Raw genomic sequence first — 19,368 nt, forward strand, 5'->3', positions numbered from 1 at the left:
TCGTTAGACACACACAGACATCAAGAACCAGCATAAGAATCTCAACAATGGTGACAAACAACAAAATGCTTCATGCTGCAATGCATGCTGGGTAACACCATAGTATAAACTCCCATCATGCACTGCAGTATGAAAAATTATTGTCACCACTGTTGAGGATCGTATGATAAGGGTTCATGTCTAAAAGCCTGAGCAAATGTGTCCCCCTCCCCCCAAACATTGAAGTAATACGGTAGCATTTGTTCATTAGGACTTTTTTCATTTACAGCTCTGTAATAGTAATAATAATGTAATTGTTATTGTAAATTATTAATGTAATAATAAATGCTGCTTTCCATGCACGTATCCGGATTTATAAAAAATAAGCTTGGCGTAAATATGTGTGCATGCTCTTGACTGTGCGTACGCACTATTTTTCCTGGAGTGAGAAAAGTAATGAAGTAAACAAGGATTTTAAACTTTGTTTTCATTTCAATATGCACGTACGATATGCAGATGCACATACGCACAATCTTCTCCTGACGGGGATTTATAAAGGGATTTTTGTGCATGTTCTGGCGTACACAAGCTTTTATAAATCTGAAAACTTTTTGTGCGTACGCTAACTCTAGGTTTTGTGCATACGTACACTTTTAGGATGAAATCTACGGAGAGTTTTATACATGAGGCCCCAGATGTTCATCACTAACGCACAATCATCATTTAATTAGTTACTTAATTATCTCATTAACTTTAACTCCTTGAGGACTTGGGGTTTGACTCGAGACTCGTTTGTGACTTGAAAGGAATGACTTGGTTCCTCATGGTTGGAAGAAACATATGCCAGGACTTTTACTTTTTGACTCCAGGGTCCTCATGTATAAAACTAATAAACCAAATTTATTTTTATAAATCCAAATACGTGCGTGGAAAACAGCGTACGCACATTTCTATGCCCATTTTGTGCATACGCACCGTTTATACATGAGGCCCCTGGACTTTACACCTCTGTCTGTAATATATCTGTTTGTTTTACACTCTTTTCTCACCAGGTGGTATTGTGAGCAAATGAAGCCTCCAGATATTAACCCTTTTGCGAACCACTTGGCTGAAAAGCTGAAAAGCTTCATGAGGTTTCATGAGGCTTCTTCTGGCCATCACTAACTTTCACACTCTTGAGAGTGGTCTCACATGTACTCAGAGGAGAGTTCATTTCACACTGGATTTTTTTTGTTGTGTACCCTAAGTTAACTCCATTTTTGGAACCGAAAGCTGAGTTTATCCACTTCCTTACCCTTAAACATACCCAGGTATGTCACATAACCTGCTTTCTGGAATACCCCCCTGCTCTCAGCAGGTTAGATTTGCTCAGCCATATCTAATGAAGATGAATGCTGTACATTTGAATATAAGCATCACATACGTAGCAACGACAGCCAAACACGCTTTATTGCGCAAAGCATAATATTACACTTTGCAGTATTTATTACACCGTACATTAATTATTCAAAGGTCTCTACACAGTGGGTTTAAAGAGCGGATCCTCGCTGATGATCTGCTTGAGGAGTCCGTTTTGGACGTTGGACTGTGCAGGACACTCAGGGGACATGGTGTTAGGGAAGGGATGGATGGTGGGTTCCCTTTGTCCTGGTATCTGGGGGTCAGGGTGGAACGGGAGGGTGGAGGGCTGCTCTGGTCCTGCAGCAGGCTTGTCAGGGAAGGATGGAAGGGTCATGGGCTTATATATAGGAAGGACATTGACCATGCCATCAGGGCGCCTAACTGTGGTTTGATTCTCATGATCGTGGTGGTGGTGCTCGTGCTCATGGAGGTGTCTGTGTTTGTGCTCGTGGTCCAGGACCAGCTCATGGTCATGTTCATGGGTCTCGCCCTTTTTGTGACCATACTGGTGGTGATGGTGCTCCCACTTGTCCTGACCGTGCTCATGGGCTTTGGCGTGATGGGCGTGAACATGGTCATGATCGTGAGAGTGGGTGTGTCCGTGGCCTTTGCCATGTTCGTGTGTGTGGTTGAGGCCTGAGGTGTGTTCATGGTCATGTTTGTATGTGTGGGGTTTTGTGTGGTCGTGGTCGTGGTCATGGTCGTGTCCAGTAGATGAGCCAGTTGTGTTGCTATGGCTGTGATCCAGTTCACCTCCAATCAAGTGTTTTTTCTTCTCCTCTTCAGCAACCTGAAAACAAAAATGAATTACAATCAAAATAAGAATATGCTAGAAAGTATGAAAGAATAACTTTGTATTTTTACAATGTTGGTAGTATATGTAAATAAGCAACGTATATTCTTTCTTTGTGTTACCTGCACCAAGACATGCAAAGGTTCTCCAGATGACTTTTGACAGCTTTAGAGCTTTTGTGACTAAACTATAGATCATACATCCACATTTTTGGATGCCTAAAATGTATGCCTTGTACATAATAGGACACATGCTTATTCCACAAATGTTTTTGGGTTTATGTAAATGCTTTATTTTTTAAGATGAACTGTTTTTCCAAAGCGTTGTTAGATTGCCAGTGTTTCCTGTCAGCAAACAAGAATGATTTAATTTCAAAAGCAGTATCATAACTATTAATCTATTTCTTTTTATGAGTTTAAAACTAGTATTTAACCTCAGAATGATCTCAAAGTAAAAAGAGGTGCTAAAGTCTGATTTTATGGTGGCTGTGCTTTAAATTCAATTATTATAATCTTAATTAAAGTGATGAAGGATTTCGAAAGTCTGACAGTAATCAGTGTTGAGGACTACTGTAAGCTTAACCCTGCCTGCTTTACATGTTTGAAAATGATTAACAGTTGAAAACATTAGAAATTTTGAAAAGTAATCAAATGTAATCAGTTACATTTCTTTAATAAAGTAATTTAAACAGTTACACAACTTATTACATTTTAAACAGGGTAACTTGGTAATCTGACATATATAAACCAACATATATACAGCTTTCTACTGCATTGACAGCCACGGTTTATTAAAACTTGACAGTGGTGGACCAGCCCTTTAAGAAAAATGATTTGTTTTGATCACAAACACACTCTGCTGAAAATGGGAGGTCTTACCTCTGGTTCAAAGATTTCACACTGAACACTGAGGTGCTCCTCACCGGTGGCTGTGACTGAGTGAGAGGCTTTGCAGAAGCCTTTGTGCTAAACGGTGAAAGATCAGCAACATATGCTTTACACATTCCTTTTTATTGGACAAACACAACATGTGATGACTATCTGTATGCATCTCCTACTGAAGTGTCTTGTCACTTACCGCAAACTCACATGCCATGACCTCACATTTAGAGACATCAGCAATATTGGTTTTGGAAGAGCAGACCGTCTCTTGGATGGTGAACTCCACACTGTAGAATCTTCCAAAGTGAAGCTACCAAGATGATCACATCCAGTGATGAAGTTCTACAAAATATTGTTCTTCCTCATTCTTTTTCATGCTTATTTATTTACTTACCTGAGAGAAAACTCTTGTAATGTTCAGTGGAACAAAGTAGTTTGCCAAGCCACTCTCGTTATTGTATTTCTCCATGCCCATTTTCACTGTCCTCAAGGCTGCTTCATGATCCACGGGGAGCTGTACAGGGCAATCTGGGCACCGTTCTCTGATTTTAGAGGCAGGCACTGCCAAGGGAAAACGTATGATAAAATAGCATGTGTAAGCATTTGATGATTAAAAAAAAACAGCTGGTTGGTGCTTGGTTATTACCTGGTCTCACAGTACAGCTATACTTGTACAGGCGGGTCACTCTGTGAATTCTGTTCATGTACATAATGGCCTTGCACTGTCCATAGACCTGTTGATTGAAAAGGCTGTTAAAATTAAGAACAAACATCATTAACGAGTTATTTTATGGTTTTTAAGAATTAGCAAAACCATACCGGGTACTCTTCAGGGTTTCGGATTTCACAATTTCTCCAGTTTTTCTTGCTGATGACATGACAATTGGTCTCCAAAACATCAAATGTGAGATAGAAGACAATCCCAGTCTCTCCCTAAAAGAGAGAGAAAGTTTCATAAACATTTGTAAAAATCCATGCGAAGGTATTGCATCCCTATTCATAGACACCAGATTAAAATATAATTTAACCAAACAATTTCAGTTGATCCAGAATTTTATTTGATTCTTAAATGATTTCTTTGTACTAATTGGTTCCCTAGAAACAAATCTGAGATTAAATGACTATTAAATTAATGTAAATTATTACTCTTTTAATAGTGAATGTAAATTTAGAATGTAAAATTATCCATAAGAACATGAGAAGCTGAAAATGACTCACATGTTTCATGTAATGGACATTGCTGAGACGATCAAGTCTGAAAACGTAGCCCTCCGTGCGGTCCAGATTGATTTTGTTCATAGCTTCAGCGGCAGCACCATTAGCTACTGCATCTTGGCAGGATCCAGGGGTCAAAACATCCACAGGGGCCCCATGGACGCACAGGAAGGCCATCATCAATACCACACACTGCTTCATGGTGGAGCTGCAGTCTTTCTCCCAGGCACAGCAACAAAATCTAGATGGTCTATGGAAGCTTATATATATATAAACCCTTCTGTCTGATAGGTTACTGACACATGATTCAGTTTCAATCAACATCACAGCCCTCATACACTCACTCTTATCAGTGGGCTCCACAATGACTGTGATCATATGGATGATTGATTAAAGGAGAGGGCAGTTTGCAACACGCTGTGGTCCTGAATAGCTTACTGTTGGATGCCGAGTTCAAATACCTCCAGAGTTTGTGAACTGCTGCTGTATCCTAATCAATTCAAATAAGGATTTTGTAACACTTCACTTGTTGCAGCATGAGGTTTTATCTTGCTGCACTGAAATTTTTGGAGGGTCTTTCTCAGGAAACAATGCCATTTGTGTGCTGTGCATGTCCCCGATGATTGACTACTGATTTAATTAACAGGATACTAAACTTTACATCATTTGACTCTGTTTAGTGTGTGTGTGTGTGTGTGTGTTTAAATATATATATATATATATATATATATATACATATTTGCAATTATTCGTCACTACATGTGAATAAGTTTTAAAATACAAACTAATTTTGTCTTGATTAAAATAAAAATTTGAAATATATGCTACTACTAAAAATTATACCATTTCAATGTCTGTATTTTTACTTATAAAATGCATTTTTGTAAATTACAGAATTTGTTTATATAGTCTGTGATGGTTTTTATTTATTACCCTCTGAATGAAAAACTTGAATAAATTGTACAATTGTACAATATTCTATTATATTTCGTAGTATATTGTACTTATGACTGGTTTAAATAATATCGTGCTTTGAGCTAAGGTTTAGGTTTAGTAGTCATGAATAGCTTTGTGTTTGTATTGTAGGGCACTGTTTTCTAAGAATGAACCCTGAAACCTTATCTTCTGATCCATTTATTTTAGATAAACTAATTTTCTTCTAATGAAATATGTTTATTACTAAAAAGAAAAAGGTTAAGAACACTACATTTTAATTGTATTCATCATATATATTGATTTCTAAACATTGCACGTTCTTTTTAAACTCTTCCATGCAAAGATAAGATTATGTCACAGTGATCTCTGGACTCTGGAGCTGTAAAGTAAATATCATGTTGTTGTAGAGATGTTGTGAACACAATATTGTGTATGATTAAAAGGGTCATATGAAAGGATATAGCATCCGCATGTAATGCTAAGAAAGTTTAAAAATGAACAGTTTGTTGTTGCTGTGCCCTTAAGAAACTTCCCCTTCACATGAGCTGCACAAACTTGTGCTGTATATTATACAGTACAGTGGTGTAGTGGAGCCTGGAGAAGTGGGTATACTCTTAATTTATGTCATGATTTTTTTAAACGGCCCGGCAAAGGATGAACGACCTGTGTCATAAACAGTGACATGTAAAACTAGTCTTGCATATTTAGTTCACTATTGTAATATTTGCACAGTCACTTAACTTCTGCTGCTTGACTAAGGATCATGACCTCTAGTAAATTGCATGCTATTTTGTTTAGTTGTCTGTTCAGAATTGTGGGAGAATTGTAATCTCTATTTGAAACAATCAATAAATCGTGATTCTCACTCATTTCAGAAGTGAGGGGGACAGAAATGTCAAATATAACTTTTTTGTCTAATTGACAGGTTTTATTACGATTATTATTATTTATTAATTATTACCTCTTGCTTTTAACTGGCTGAGAAATCAAATACAATATACAACAACCATTAATTTATAATATTTTTTCCTGTATTTTCTTAATGTATTTTATGATTTGTTTAGTCTATATATTACGTTTTTCCCATTTTTATCACATAATAAGACAGAATATATATTTTATAGCCTAGTAGCCTATCTATTGCCAAGTGTAATAAATACTATCAATTAGCACTGCATTATTCAGAATCAAATGCTTTTTATTACCTGTTGGTGACTTGAAAAACGCACTTAAACCTTTGCAATCATATGTTTACTGTCTTCACGTATCTTTTTATTCAGCTTCGCTACAGTAGAGATAGCTTTGGTTACAGCGATAGCTGGATTCTTGCACGTCATGACTCACAAGTTAATAGCTACTTCTATGAGGCCGATTCGGACTTTCTGCGCGAGAGCGCCATCCGGCTTCGATTAGTATTTACATCTCGTTCCTGACCGCATCACTGTCTTTACTGGATGTTTTTAGAGGATATTTGCATTTATTCACATGCGATTGGCGTAGTTACTCATATGCTGGACTGTCATGATGGCTAGAACAGGACGCATCAGAAGGGATTTAGAAGTAGGTATACGGAATGCCGACTGATAAAGAAGTGGGTATAAGTAAGTTTTGCCTCTTTGTCGCCATTCCTGTTTGAAACCTGCAATTGCAGTTATTTGCTGAATTATTTTCTTTACGTGGTTTATGCCTCAGCATGGTTGAATCTAATGTTTTGATGTGTGGTTGTCAGTCACCTCACCGGTGGAGATACTGTACTTATGAATCACAGATTCTACGTTTGGGAAAGTTTGACCCAAATAAGAATTTTCACTGGATATTGTCATGGATATTGAACAAGTAAGTAATATGTCTGCCCCTTTTGTTCTGACCAACTGAGGAAAAAACATTACAATAAATCGCGCTACCAATTGTGATGGATAGAGAGTTGGACTTGAAACCCGAAGGTCATGGGTTCGAGTCTCGGGTCCGGCAGGGATCGTAGGTGGGGAAGTGAATAACCAACACTCTCTCCACCCTCAATACCACGACTGAGGTGAGACCCTTGAGCAAGGCACCAAGCCCCCAACTGCTCCCCAGGCGCTGCAGCATTGGCTGACCACTGCTCCGGGTGTATGTTCACTACTGAGTGTACACTTGGATGGGTTAAATGCAGAGCACTTATTTCCGAGTATGGGTCACCATACTTGTACACACACCACTTCCCTTTCCCTTTCCCTAATGATTGCTTAGCTCATATCACATCAAACCAGGCAAATTATTATTATTGTTATACTTTGTTCTTTGTTAAAATACAAATTTTGTGTACTCCCACGTATCTGTAATCAGATGCACATGTAAAACGGGAATAATCTAATTTCAGTCACATGTATTTCGTAAACTCATAATCCTTTCTGGGTTACAATCTGCCATCAAAATGATCAATTTAATTATTCCAGCTGCAGTGAGAAAAGGCTTTTTTGGTTCATTTTTAACCAAAAAAGTTACGGACTGCAGCTTTAATTCTAAACTATTAATTATTTTGGTGTTAAGACTAATAGCATCTGCTGCTTTCTCATTGTGACAGAAAAAATGGCTGATCGTATGTTGATGCATTCATCACCACAGCAAATGGTCTCTATGAACTAAAGAGAGAAGTTAAAGTAAGTTTTCTTAGACATCAGACAATCTTATCTCAAAAGATAAAGGAGAATTGGATTGCTCATGCCTAATGGTTAGAGTGCTGGACTTGTAACCCGAAGGTCGCAGGCTGGAGTCTCAGGAAATGTAGGTGGGGGGGAGTGAATGAACAGCGCTCTCTTCCACCCTCAATTCCCACAACTGAGGCATCAAAACTCCAATTGCTCCAACGGTGTGTGTGTCTATGGTGTGTTTGTTTGTGTGTGTTCAATGCATACTGTCATGTGTGTGCATTTAGATGGGTTAAATGCAAAGCACAAATTCCGAGTATGGGACATACTTAGTCTACACATCACATTTTTTTTGTTTTCTTGTTAGATTGGCAACTTTTACAGCTATACTGACTTTAACTTACAGTTACATGTGATTTGGTTTTCTTGTCACAGAAGTTTTGTAATATTGCAACACCCAAACGTCAGCTGTGATCTCAGCTGTGTTTTGAGACCATTATCACTCATTAACCACACATGTCAGTAAAGAATATTTATTGGACTGAACATTCTGGAGACATTAACACTCTTATGTTGTTCAGTTTTGAATGTTTGCTCTTTCAAACCCTGCAACATGGGATGAAATCTGAATGTTCCTTCATAGATTTTAGTGTTAGTTACTGAGGACGAGGAGGACGAGGAGGACGTACAAATTCTGGAGGGCCTCTGCAGAAACGTGATGGAGGAAAGGGGCAGATTGGATAAATAGAGGGAGGTATTTTTACAAAGCCATGGCATGGGAACATATGGCGGCCCTCAGGTGCTGATTCTGGAACTCCTGAAGGGCCTTTTGGACAGAGGTGTGGATGTTCCGGGTGGCCCTTGTGATCATGTTTTTTGTCCTTGTGGTCATGGCCTGCGTGTTCTGGACGGCCCCTTTGGTCTGGTGTTTTGTCCTTGTGGTCATGGCCTGCGTGTTCTGGACGGCCCCTTTGGTCTGGTGTTTTGTCCTTGTGGCCATGGCCTGCGTGTTCTGGACGCCCGCCATGACCAGGAAATTTGTCCTTGGGGTCATGGCCTTCGTGACCTGGGCGATGCGGGTGAACATGTCCTGGACGATGTCCTGGTGGGGGACCATGGTGTATACAGTCTCTTCTTGACTGAGCAGGGTGTTTCATTAGATTAGTTATGTTCTGGAAACAAATAGAGCAAAGGTATTTTATAGCTAGACAGGATAAAATAACTGGCTCATACTGGTCCAATTTAAGAGTGTGTTATTGAGATGTATACCTGAGCTTCATAAATCTCACATTCCACTTCTGGTTCCTCATCTCCGGTCTTGGAGGACTTACAGAAGCCATACCGCTAGAGAAAGAGAGCGAGGTAGTGAAAACTACATACTTAAAGGATTAGTTCACCCAAAAATGAAAATTAGCCCATGATTTATTCATCCTCAAGCCATCCTGGATGTATATGACTTTCTTCTTTCAGAAGAATCCAATCGGTGTTATATTAAAAAAATATCTTGGCTCTTCCAAACTTTATAATGGCAGTGAATGAGTGTTTTTTTTTTTTCAACAGTCCAAAAGAAGTCCAACGTGCCTCATGGTGAATAAAGGCCTCTTGGAGCGAATCAATGCGTTTTTGTAAGAAAAATATCCATATTTAAAATGTTATAAACACTTTTCTCTAGCTTGCGCTAACTGTCATAGACGGAAGCAATTCCGGCAGATGACGTAGGATGTATGCATTGCGCTGCCCAGGTGATTAGTGTCGAATGCGGAAGCGTGGAGAAGAGAGCAAAACAAAACACCGGTCACAAATTAGAAGGACAAATGAGAATTTGTAAAGAAAAATGTTGGAGGATTTCGATATAAACCAAGAGGAGACTGGTTTTCCTTTGCTAAAGTAATGAAACTTTGCTTCCTTTTCTCCTGTAAACAAACGTTGGTTCTCGTGAGACTAGAACATTTGCACTGGAGCTAACGCTACGTCGACGTCCTACGTCATCCGCAGGAACGGCTTGTGTGTACGACAGTTAGAGGAAGTTAAAGAAAGTGTTTAATGTTTTAAATATGCATATCTTTCTTACAAAAACACATTGATTCACTACAGGAGGCCTTTGTTCACCCCCCTGAGCCGTGTGAGGCACTTTTTATTATTGATGGATGCGCTTTATTGGACTTTTTTTGGAATGTTGACAAAAAACACCCATTCACTGCCATTATAAAGTTTGGAAGAGCCAGGACAATTGTTAATATAACTCCAGTTGGATTTGTCTGAAAGAAGAAAGTCATATACACCTAGGATGCCTTGAGGGTGAGTAAATCATGGGCTAATTTTCATTTTTAGGTGAACTAACCCCTTAATGAATTTGCCTATACTGTTAAGGCAAGACACTACAGGTGAACTGTGTAAAATCACCATAATTTACCCACTGATTAATCACAGTACATTAAGATAATTGTTTTGTATTACAAGTTTTCAGTAAGTTTATGTTTAAATATGCAAATGAGGCATTTTCTATTCAATGCACTAATTTGCATGTATTTCAGAATTCTTGTTTCATTCTGTTGCCATATTATCTTTTATCGGAATATTTTCAATAATCAGAACCATATTTTAGGAATAAAATGAATCATATTTTTAGGAATAAAGTGTTATATAAATCAGGAAAATTATATATGAACATATGCCTGTGTTTAAGCCTTCAGAATATAGATAGAATAAAACTGTCAATTTTGGTGTATTAAGTGCTACTGAAGTGGAGAACAAACTCACAGCCTTTAAAAAGTATTGAAATTGAAATCTTCAGATACAAATAGATAAAATGTTAAAAAAACAACAACAACATATTCTGTATTTTTGTATGTTTTCTTTACACTAGTCTCACATTAGACATGTTATGGAAGCCAAATACAGCCCAACATTTTCAAATTGACCAGCGCCAGAACAAAATAATTATTTTGCCTGTAGCATCTTGTCTTAAAGGAATAATTTACCCAAAATGTTTTAATCATTTACTCAACCTCATGTCATTCCAAACCTGTATGAGTTTCTTTCTTATGTTGAACATAAAAGAAGATATTTTGAAGAATGCTGTTAATCAGACAGTTGATGGTCCCCATTGACTTCCATAGAAGGGAAAGAAATTTGATGGAAGTCAATGGGGACCATCAACTGTCTGATTACCAGCATTCTTCAAAATATTTTCTTTTGTGTTCAACATAAGCAAGAAACTCATACAGATTTGGAACGACATGAGGGTGAGCAAATGATGACATTTTTCGGTGAAATATCCCTTTAATTATAGTAATTAAAGAAATTAGTTCTAAAGTAATGAACTTCTTGTGCACTTACAGCCTGATCCTCACATAAAGCCTTGCATGATTCTTCATTCTGGAGTGCTTCCTTCTTTGTACAGTTTGTCTCCATAATGGCAAACTGAGCAAAGAAGCTCTGACCAAAAAACATCCACTAAGAAAAAAGACAAATATTCTGTTAACATGCAAACCACTTACAAGCAAGGAGCATAATGGCAGTATTCAAAAAGTTGTCTGTTTATGTCACAGTAAGGTCTGATACAACAGAATTGCTGCGTGAGACCAGAAACATCTACTCGAGATGCAATATAAATTCTTGCACTTTGGTGATTGTAGAGTTAAGCATCTGTTGGTTTAGTTTTTGCGGTGTGTTGAGATGGAATATAACACTATTGTCTTCTGTAGAGGAGCTTTGAAACACTCTCTTATTGTACGAAGTGCTATATAAATAAATGTGATTTTACTTGACTTGTTCCGCACCTTGGCACTAGTCAGACTTTTCAGCTGACAGATCGATGGCGGACCTACCGGTGGGAGAGATCACTCTGAGTGTTGTTCAGCTTATTAAAGTGCATGAAAAGAATGACACAGGCAAGTGAACAATTAAATCAAGAGCATGAACACAGAAGGCTCTTCTCATTTTTTTTTATCTTTATCTGTGATCATTTTTATCAAATACATCTGTGGTGAGCGAGATTGGTGCGAAAATGGTAAGCAAGCACAGCCCTAGCTGTGAATACTGACGAATATGGGCTACCACCACCTGCTGGTTTGGAGAGTTATTTTCTCTCAGGCACAGAACATACATGCTAGTTGTCAGTAGTCTTTGCGGTGAGTACAAGCTCAACTTTTAGTTTTTGGCTCAGACACACGTCTTGAGGCAAGTTTTTTTGACGTCAGTTTGTTGTGTCTGGGCCTTTACCTTCAGTTGTCTGAGTCAATCATTTCAGTATTCAAGTGGAATAACAAAGTTCATTTGGAGTTCATTTCAAAAGTTTGAAGCAGCTTCCCAATGTGAACTTTCTGCAAAAGAACTACACATCACTATGATATGACCAGATACTTTCTTAACTGCTGTTTTCTCAGAAGAACTTCACCATCGAGGCCTTAATGAGTTGCATTTTGACACAACTTTGGAATGAAATGGTGCATGTGTCGCTAGAAGCATTTCCGCTCATGTAGTTGCGTTAAATATTCAAGCTTAAAACAAGTTTGAGAGACATCACCTGTGTGCTGATCCTTCCCACTTCCATCAGTTTATAGTAAGACTTGTGATTAGATTCTTTGTTGAATTTCTGCAGGGCAGTTTTCACACTCTCCAGACCCTTCGGGTCATGCAAGGGCAGTAGACTGGGGCAGTCAGGGCATTTTGTTACAAGTATTTCATGTGAAGCTGGGACAAAATACAGGAGCAATATACAATCACGATGTAATTTATAGGAGATGCATTACATTTTCTTTAACAAAGTAACATTACTATGGGTTTTTTGAAAGGCTATCAAGATTCTAAAGAAAAAAAAATAGTTTACCTGGTTCGGTGTCACAAATGTAGCGCTTCACAGCTGCTTTTCCCTCAAAACTGGATACGGTCACATTACATTTTGCTGTCACTTTCTTTAAAGGAGACATTAAAAGGCTGTTAAATAGATGCACAACTTACAAAAGTCACTCTATTCATTGTGAAAAAGGCAGTATTTCTCAAATTAGGGTTTGAAAGATCTGTGATGTTCATCTCACCGTCTCTGTTTCCATTCTAGCATTACACTGATCTAAAGGTTTGGGATTCACAATGTGGCATTCGGTTTCCTCCAGAGTTATTCCCAAGACGACCTCACAAGGATCAGTCTGCACAAAAACAAGACAATTTGTAGCATTTGCAGATCGTGATTTTTTTTTCTTTTACTTTTTTTCTTTAATTTATCTTCTGTTTCTGTGGTTGTAATCACTCTTACGGACTGTAGATATGAAAACATCTACAGGAAGACACATCACAAAACCTCACCTTCTCCTCTGCACTGCGACTGTCCAGTGAGACAAATTTGAATTTGTATCCATGGTGGTGATGGTCATTAATGAACCTCTCGGCTTCTAATGCCGTGATCTTGTCCTGATCTTCTTGGCACTTGTATTGCACATCAGTTCCTGTCGGGAGGCTGGCTGCGTGTAGAGCCGAGACCAAAGCTGCTAATATCACCAGCTCTCTCATGCTGCACAGAGACATGAGCAGTAAATCTTCAACCAAGAAAAAGTCCTCCTCTCTTCGTCCTTTATAATATACACTGCATGGGGAAATAAGCAAACAATTTAGTGCCAGATATGCTTGCCAATGTAAATAACATCAAAAACTAATATAAAAGAGGGACATGAGAGAGTGTCATGACAGAGGGGACAGTTAACTCACTCTAAATATTAGCAGAATTCACTGTGACACTGATGTTTTGTTGGAATTAATGTTGTTTCTGAATTATGATTAATGGGGCATTCTGCATCATGTGTTACATCATTTTTCAGACGTCTTTCTAATATGCAGATTTAATGCTCAATTATTATTAAAATTGGTTCTTTGATTTAAAGACTTTTGGCTGCTTAATAGTTTTGAAACTGTAATACATTTTTAGGATTCTTAGCTGAATAGACGGTTCAAAAGAACAGCATTTATTTGCAGTTTTGTAATGTTTTAAATGTATGTACTGTCACTTTTGATCAATTTAATGCATCCTTGCTGGAAAAAACAAAGCAAAACAAAAACATTAGTTTCTTTCTTTTCTTTTCTTTTTTTTTATTGCAAACTTTTAGGGTTTAGATCATGCAGATGAGTAGAGTTTTAAGGTTTTTGCTTCTTCTTCTTCTTCTACAATGCATTTATACTCACACTGTGCCAATTGAATTACATGATGTGGTCAGTCAAAATATAAAATATATAAACTTTATTTTATTTCCAGTTCATCCAACATATATGTCTGTCAGAGGTCTGTAGTCCATGTTCATCTATTTTGCAATCAAGCACTGACTTTGGACTCATGAAGCCGGTGCTTGAAGGTTGAGGTGCTTTAATAGTAATAGAGTTGTTGTAAAGGACAGACTTTAATCGGGTCGAGTTGTTATTAGTAATGAAGTTTCTACACTAATATCTTTGTGCTTAAATCTATTTACTGCTGTGGTGTTACTGGCTCTCAATACTTTTAATTATATGTAATACCACTGACAAAATATTTTTTAAAAATCCTAAAATTATTTACCTATGACCTATTAAATTAGAAACAGAAGAAGAACAAGAATAAGCTTTACAGACAGTGCCTGTTACATAATATTGATTACAGAGAAAACACATACAATAAATCAATACAACAATTGTTTCGAAACTGAAGTGCTTTTTCAACTTTGCATAACGTGCATGTTTGGACACAAAAAAAAATATTCATAAAATTATTATGAATTTTTCATTAATTTATTTTTTATTGTGTGGGTGTTAAAAGTGAGTAGTCAGCTCTGACAGATGAAAATCAATATTTTATCCAAACTGAGTAGGGTGAAGGTAAAGTTCACCTCCAAACAACCAATGAGAAGTAAGGCACTTGCATCATTTGGACGGCAAATGTTTGCTGAACTCTGACAAACAGAACCTGCTGTGACTTTGCCCGTGTCGAGGTGATTTACCCCATTAACCTCTTTGTTACTTGACCATGATGCAATCAATCTATCAAAATCTGGTCTAACTTTTCATAGACATATACGCTGTTTGATGGCCTCTTACTACAATGAGTGAGGTTTTACAGAGCAACCGTATACCACAAGGACAACCCCAAAAACTGTGGGAGTACAAGCTTTACACATATCTTTTTTTTTTAACTGCACAGAGCCAACAAAACAATGAGCTAAGAATCTGTCATGCCACTAGTGAATGATCAGGTCATGGTGTCCATTCAACAAAATGACATTGCACATCACACTTATTCAGCGGTGTTGTGAGAAGGACTGTGCACATGTGTTTGTGTTACGTCTATGACTTGATGCATTATATGTTGGTTCTGTTGTTGTTGCTGTTGTCTCGTTCCTTTTTAGGATTGGTCATGGACATAATGGGAGTCTGCTGGTGGTTGGACCAGAGAAGAGGCCTGGACTATAAATTGCCTGGCATTCCACTGGAGGGAGCTCTCTGCCTCTTTGATCGATTGCTCATGATTGTTGTGATACTGTGCTAGCTGGTGAATATGTGGTTGTGACAGATTGTGTTTTCTGTTCCAGCCGAGTGCCTTTATTGACCTGTGTGAGCATTATCTTTAGGATATTGATGTCTTGTTAAACCATGTTTGTAAGTTCTTAACTGTGTTGTGGAGCAGTAGGGGGTGAGTGCATTGTTTCTTTTGTAGGCCTTTCGGCTGTTACTTTTCTCCTGTTTATTGGGCAGATAAGGAGATAGGGAATTTGATTGTATGTTTTGTTTCTTTTATTTTGATCTTTAGGGAAGGTAGTTCTTTTGTGGGGAAGTTAGTTTCCGTTTGTTTAGGAGCATAATGAATGCTAATGCCATTATTTTGGCATTAGCTCACCCCTGAAGATTTTGCTCCTGGTTATTTTGGTTTTCGTATGTTTTGAATGTATTGTTTGTGTATCTCAGCCGAGAAAGGCGGATACAACTGCAACAAAAACGAATAAGAAAGCAAGGAAAGAAAAATAAAATGATCAATTCAGATGATGTGGTTGTGTTATTTATGTTACACTCTGACCTAGACCAGGGATCGTAACAGTTCGTATTCCATGCATACTTGGGTATTTTTTTTTTATATGCCCCCTTATTTTCCAAACAGGAACATGGGAGTTTTCATGTAAAACCCTAATAGAGGCTGTAATAATTATTGTAATAATTAACTGTAAAAGATTCAAGATTCAAGATTTTTATTTATCACATACACAATTATACAGGGTATAACCAGCAGTGAAATGTAGGTCAGGTCCGCTCCAAGGACAGTGCAATTACAAAGTATACAAATATTAAGAAAAAGAAAAGTAGAAAAAATAAATATATAAAAAATATAAATATAAATGTGCAGGTCAGTATGTTATTGACTTAAATAGTAATAAGAGGAATGTGCAAAAAGAATGTGCAAAAAGTTGCACAGGGTATTTAAATAGCAGCAATATGAGGTAGAAAAAATTATGAATAGCTTATTGATATGGTGATATATACATGGAGTCAAGTGATGTTATGACACAGAGTTAGAGTTTAGGAGCCTGATGGCCTGGGGGAAGAAGCTCCTCCTAAGTCTCTCAGTCTTTGCCTTCAGGCTACGGAAGCGCTAACCAGATGGAAGCAAAGTGAATAGACGGTTACCAGGGTGATTTGAGTCCTTGATTATTTTGACAGCTCTATTTTTGCAGCGTTTGAGGTAGATGTCCTGCAGAGAGGGGAGAGCAGACCCTGAGATGCGCTCAGCTAAGCGCACAACTCTCTGTAGTGCTTTGCAGTCCTGATTGGAGCTGTTTCCATACCACACCGAGATGCACTATAATGCACGAGTCAATACACTTTCTATGGTCCCTGAATAGAAAGTTCCCTTTTTAAGGGAACTTCGAACTGCGTCCTCTAGAGGTCGCTATGGGGAACTCCATCTACGTGACCCGTGTCTGAAGCATATATACAAAAACACCACATATTGGCCGGCGACAGCACTCCCGGTGCGACCACAGTATAAAAGGGCACCGGGAAAAAGAGTCATCCTCTTCTTCGTCGTCAATGACTGTTTTGTTTGAAGCGTGTATCTTACGAGATAAGTATGGTTTACTTTTGTAATGCGAGCACTAGCAAGGCATTAAAAGATGTGTGCATCCGTATCCACGTTATCTGATGCTTGATGACTCACATGATCTTTGCGTCTTTTGTTTGCGCGCTGCGCGTACTGCGAGCGTTTTTCTAAAAAGCTCTGCTCTCGTCTGTCTCTCTTTTCGATGAAAGAGGGGCAGCCATCTGCTTCCCGCGGTTCAGGACCCTCCGCTGCTGAAGCACGGAGGAAAATTAGCTCATGGGGTTTGCAGGTGGTTCTCGCCAATGAGTTATAGAAGGGGTTTTCCTTCTCGCGCTCGTCAGTCGCGAGCGAGGGCGAGCTGTTGGATGACAATGACGCGATTTCGCTGACGTCATCTAAGGAAAAAAAAAAAACGCTGGAATGGCAATGCATACGCAGCAGCAGGTCAGGCTGTCGCCTCATTACACACTATGGCAGTGTTTCAGGCATACCAGGCTGATTTGTTTAAAGACCTGGTATAAAAGGTTTGTAAAAAATATATATATACCTGACGAGGTTGCTGAGCTGTGCCGCTCCGCTGATTTAGCTCTTTGAGCCACTAAGCAGGCAGCCTCTGCTATGGGCAGTTCTATGGCGGCCAGGGTGGTAACGGAGAGACATCTGTGGGTGAACCTGGCAGATATTGGGAAGAGAGAGAAGGGCTTTCTTCTCAATGCTCCGGTTTCGCCTTCTGTACTTTTTGGTACCGCCGTCGAGTCGGTGGTTCAAACGTTTAGGGAGGCAAAGGCGTGTTCAGCGGCTTTTAAAACCTTAATTTAAACGAGAAGGTCCAGGTTTGAGCCCAAACAGCGCAGGGGTCCTGGCCCATCCCGATCTTAGGATCAGAGATGGGCACAGAAGGCTAGTGTCGCGACTCGCGTCCTTCCCTGCCTGCGGGTAGGGCTTCAAGGGTGGCGCGGGTCAAAGAGAGGTAGCAAGACCTGAGGGAGGTGGTCCGGACGGGGTGTTGCAACGCTCTCGCCCAGGCCAGGGTAAGAGTTGAAAATCTCTCCTTCCCTCAGGGGGCCTGTACATCTAAACCCTCATCTTCCCCTCTCTAATTCCCCTGCAACCTCAGTTTTCTACCACCTGACCGAGGTTAGGTGAGCACCTCCTGCGCCCTTATTTCAGCCCCTACACTGGACTGTTCTTCTGCGCAGGATCCATGGATGGGTGAGTACGATCCAATTTTTATCAGATTCGCTGGTATGTGTGTTTTATACCATTCAAACTACCTTTCTTCCAGTACTAAAGCAGGCTGGTATCAGGTGTGGTGCTGAGCGACTTTATTACAATGCTTTGGCTCTGAGGAGCAGCATTTTCTAAGTCTGGCCCTTTTGTTCTTCAAACGAGGCCATGATAGGTGCATAGAGGTTTAGCTTAGAACTGCCCACCCTTATTAGGGTTTTAAGTAGCAGTTTCCCTGAGCCCTTGTTGCCTTCTGTTCAGCTACCTATTACCCTGATACTATTTCCAGCAGCTTGTTCGGGTTTTTAGGTATCCCTCTGTTTGTAGGTCGAGCTGGCTTTGCTCCCCTCACCTAGAATGTGGAGGGTTATTTATGCATAAATAATGCCGCTCCCTCCTGATTGTCTGAGCTCTCATGCTGAGAGTATATTCTCCGCTCTCTAGAGCTTTATCATGGTAGAGCTAGTTTTTGCTCCCCTCACTGTTGAGGTCACCTTGAGTATACTGCTCTCGTATGAGCGTGTGAGTTCCCTCTTTTTTGCTGTAAGTAGAGTTCCACTCCCAGAGCTTTGTTACTTAACAACCTGCTCCTCGTTGCTGCTGTACCCCTCCGAGCTCTACCCTGTTAGTCGAGCTGGCATTGCTCCCCTCACTATAGAGGGTTGCCTATAAGCATGCCGCTCCCTGCTGAGCGTCCGAGTTTCCTCTCATATGAGAGTCGAGTCTCCGCTCCCAGAGCTCTGTTATTCAGAAACCTCAGCACGTCAGGCCTTTCTTTAGGCCTCCTTGTCAGGTTGTTCTCATAGTTGGTCGAGCTAGCATTGCTCTCCTCACTTTTAGAGGGTTATTTATGAGCATGTTGCTCCCTTTTTGAGCTCTCTTTGTTGGCTGAGCTGGCATCGCTCCCCTTATTTAGAGGGTCACTTATGAGCGTGTCGCTCCCTTCTGAGCGTCTGAGTTCCCTCTCATGTTGAGAGTTAAGTTCTCTGCTCTCCAGAGCTCCTTCTTGGTAGAGCTAGCATTTCTCCCCTCATTTAGAGGGTAATCTATGAACATGCTGCTCCCTCCAGAGAGCATCTGACAACATGGTTTCTAAAATCCATATTTGGTAAGTGCGCACGCTAGTCTCTGTGCACTTTTCTGAAAACCACGCTGTGGTAAGATCGCACACAGAGTGTTTTGCGGTCTTTTCTAAAATCCTGTATGGTCTGGGTTACGCGCTGCGGCTTCGTGCCCATTCTTTGAGTTGGTTAGGCCGTTTCA

At 39.5% G+C, this 19,368-nt stretch overlaps 2 protein-coding genes across 2 annotated transcripts; both read right to left on the reverse strand.

Annotated features, from left to right (window-relative positions):
• Positions 1 to 1,495: 1,495 nt before the first annotated feature.
• Positions 1,496 to 4,470, reverse strand: LOC306875297 (uncharacterized protein; the record flags this gene model as incomplete). The annotated part of the gene is made up of 7 exons (XM_079425765.1): positions 1,496 to 2,170; positions 3,052 to 3,138; positions 3,251 to 3,364; positions 3,449 to 3,615; positions 3,701 to 3,788; positions 3,874 to 3,987; positions 4,273 to 4,470. The coding sequence occupies 7 exons, from the start codon at positions 4,468 to 4,470 to the stop codon at positions 1,496 to 1,498; spliced, it is 1,443 nt and encodes a 480-aa protein (XP_079281891.1).
• Positions 4,471 to 8,349: 3,879 nt separating this feature from the next.
• On the reverse strand, positions 8,350 to 13,395 carry ahsg1 (alpha-2-HS-glycoprotein 1). The gene is made up of 7 exons (XM_079426127.1): positions 13,137 to 13,395; positions 12,872 to 12,979; positions 12,664 to 12,748; positions 12,361 to 12,527; positions 11,172 to 11,288; positions 9,102 to 9,176; positions 8,350 to 9,004 (listed from the first exon to the last, which is right to left on the reverse strand). The coding sequence occupies exons 1-7, from the start codon at positions 13,353 to 13,355 to the stop codon at positions 8,489 to 8,491; spliced, it is 1,287 nt and encodes a 428-aa protein (XP_079282253.1). The 5' UTR covers positions 13,356 to 13,395; the 3' UTR covers positions 8,350 to 8,488.
• Positions 13,396 to 19,368: the final 5,973 nt, after the last annotated feature.

This window comes from Barbus barbus, assembly GCF_936440315.1.
Source record: "Barbus barbus genome assembly, chromosome: 9".
Lineage (NCBI taxonomy): Eukaryota > Metazoa > Chordata > Actinopteri > Cypriniformes > Cyprinidae > Barbus > Barbus barbus.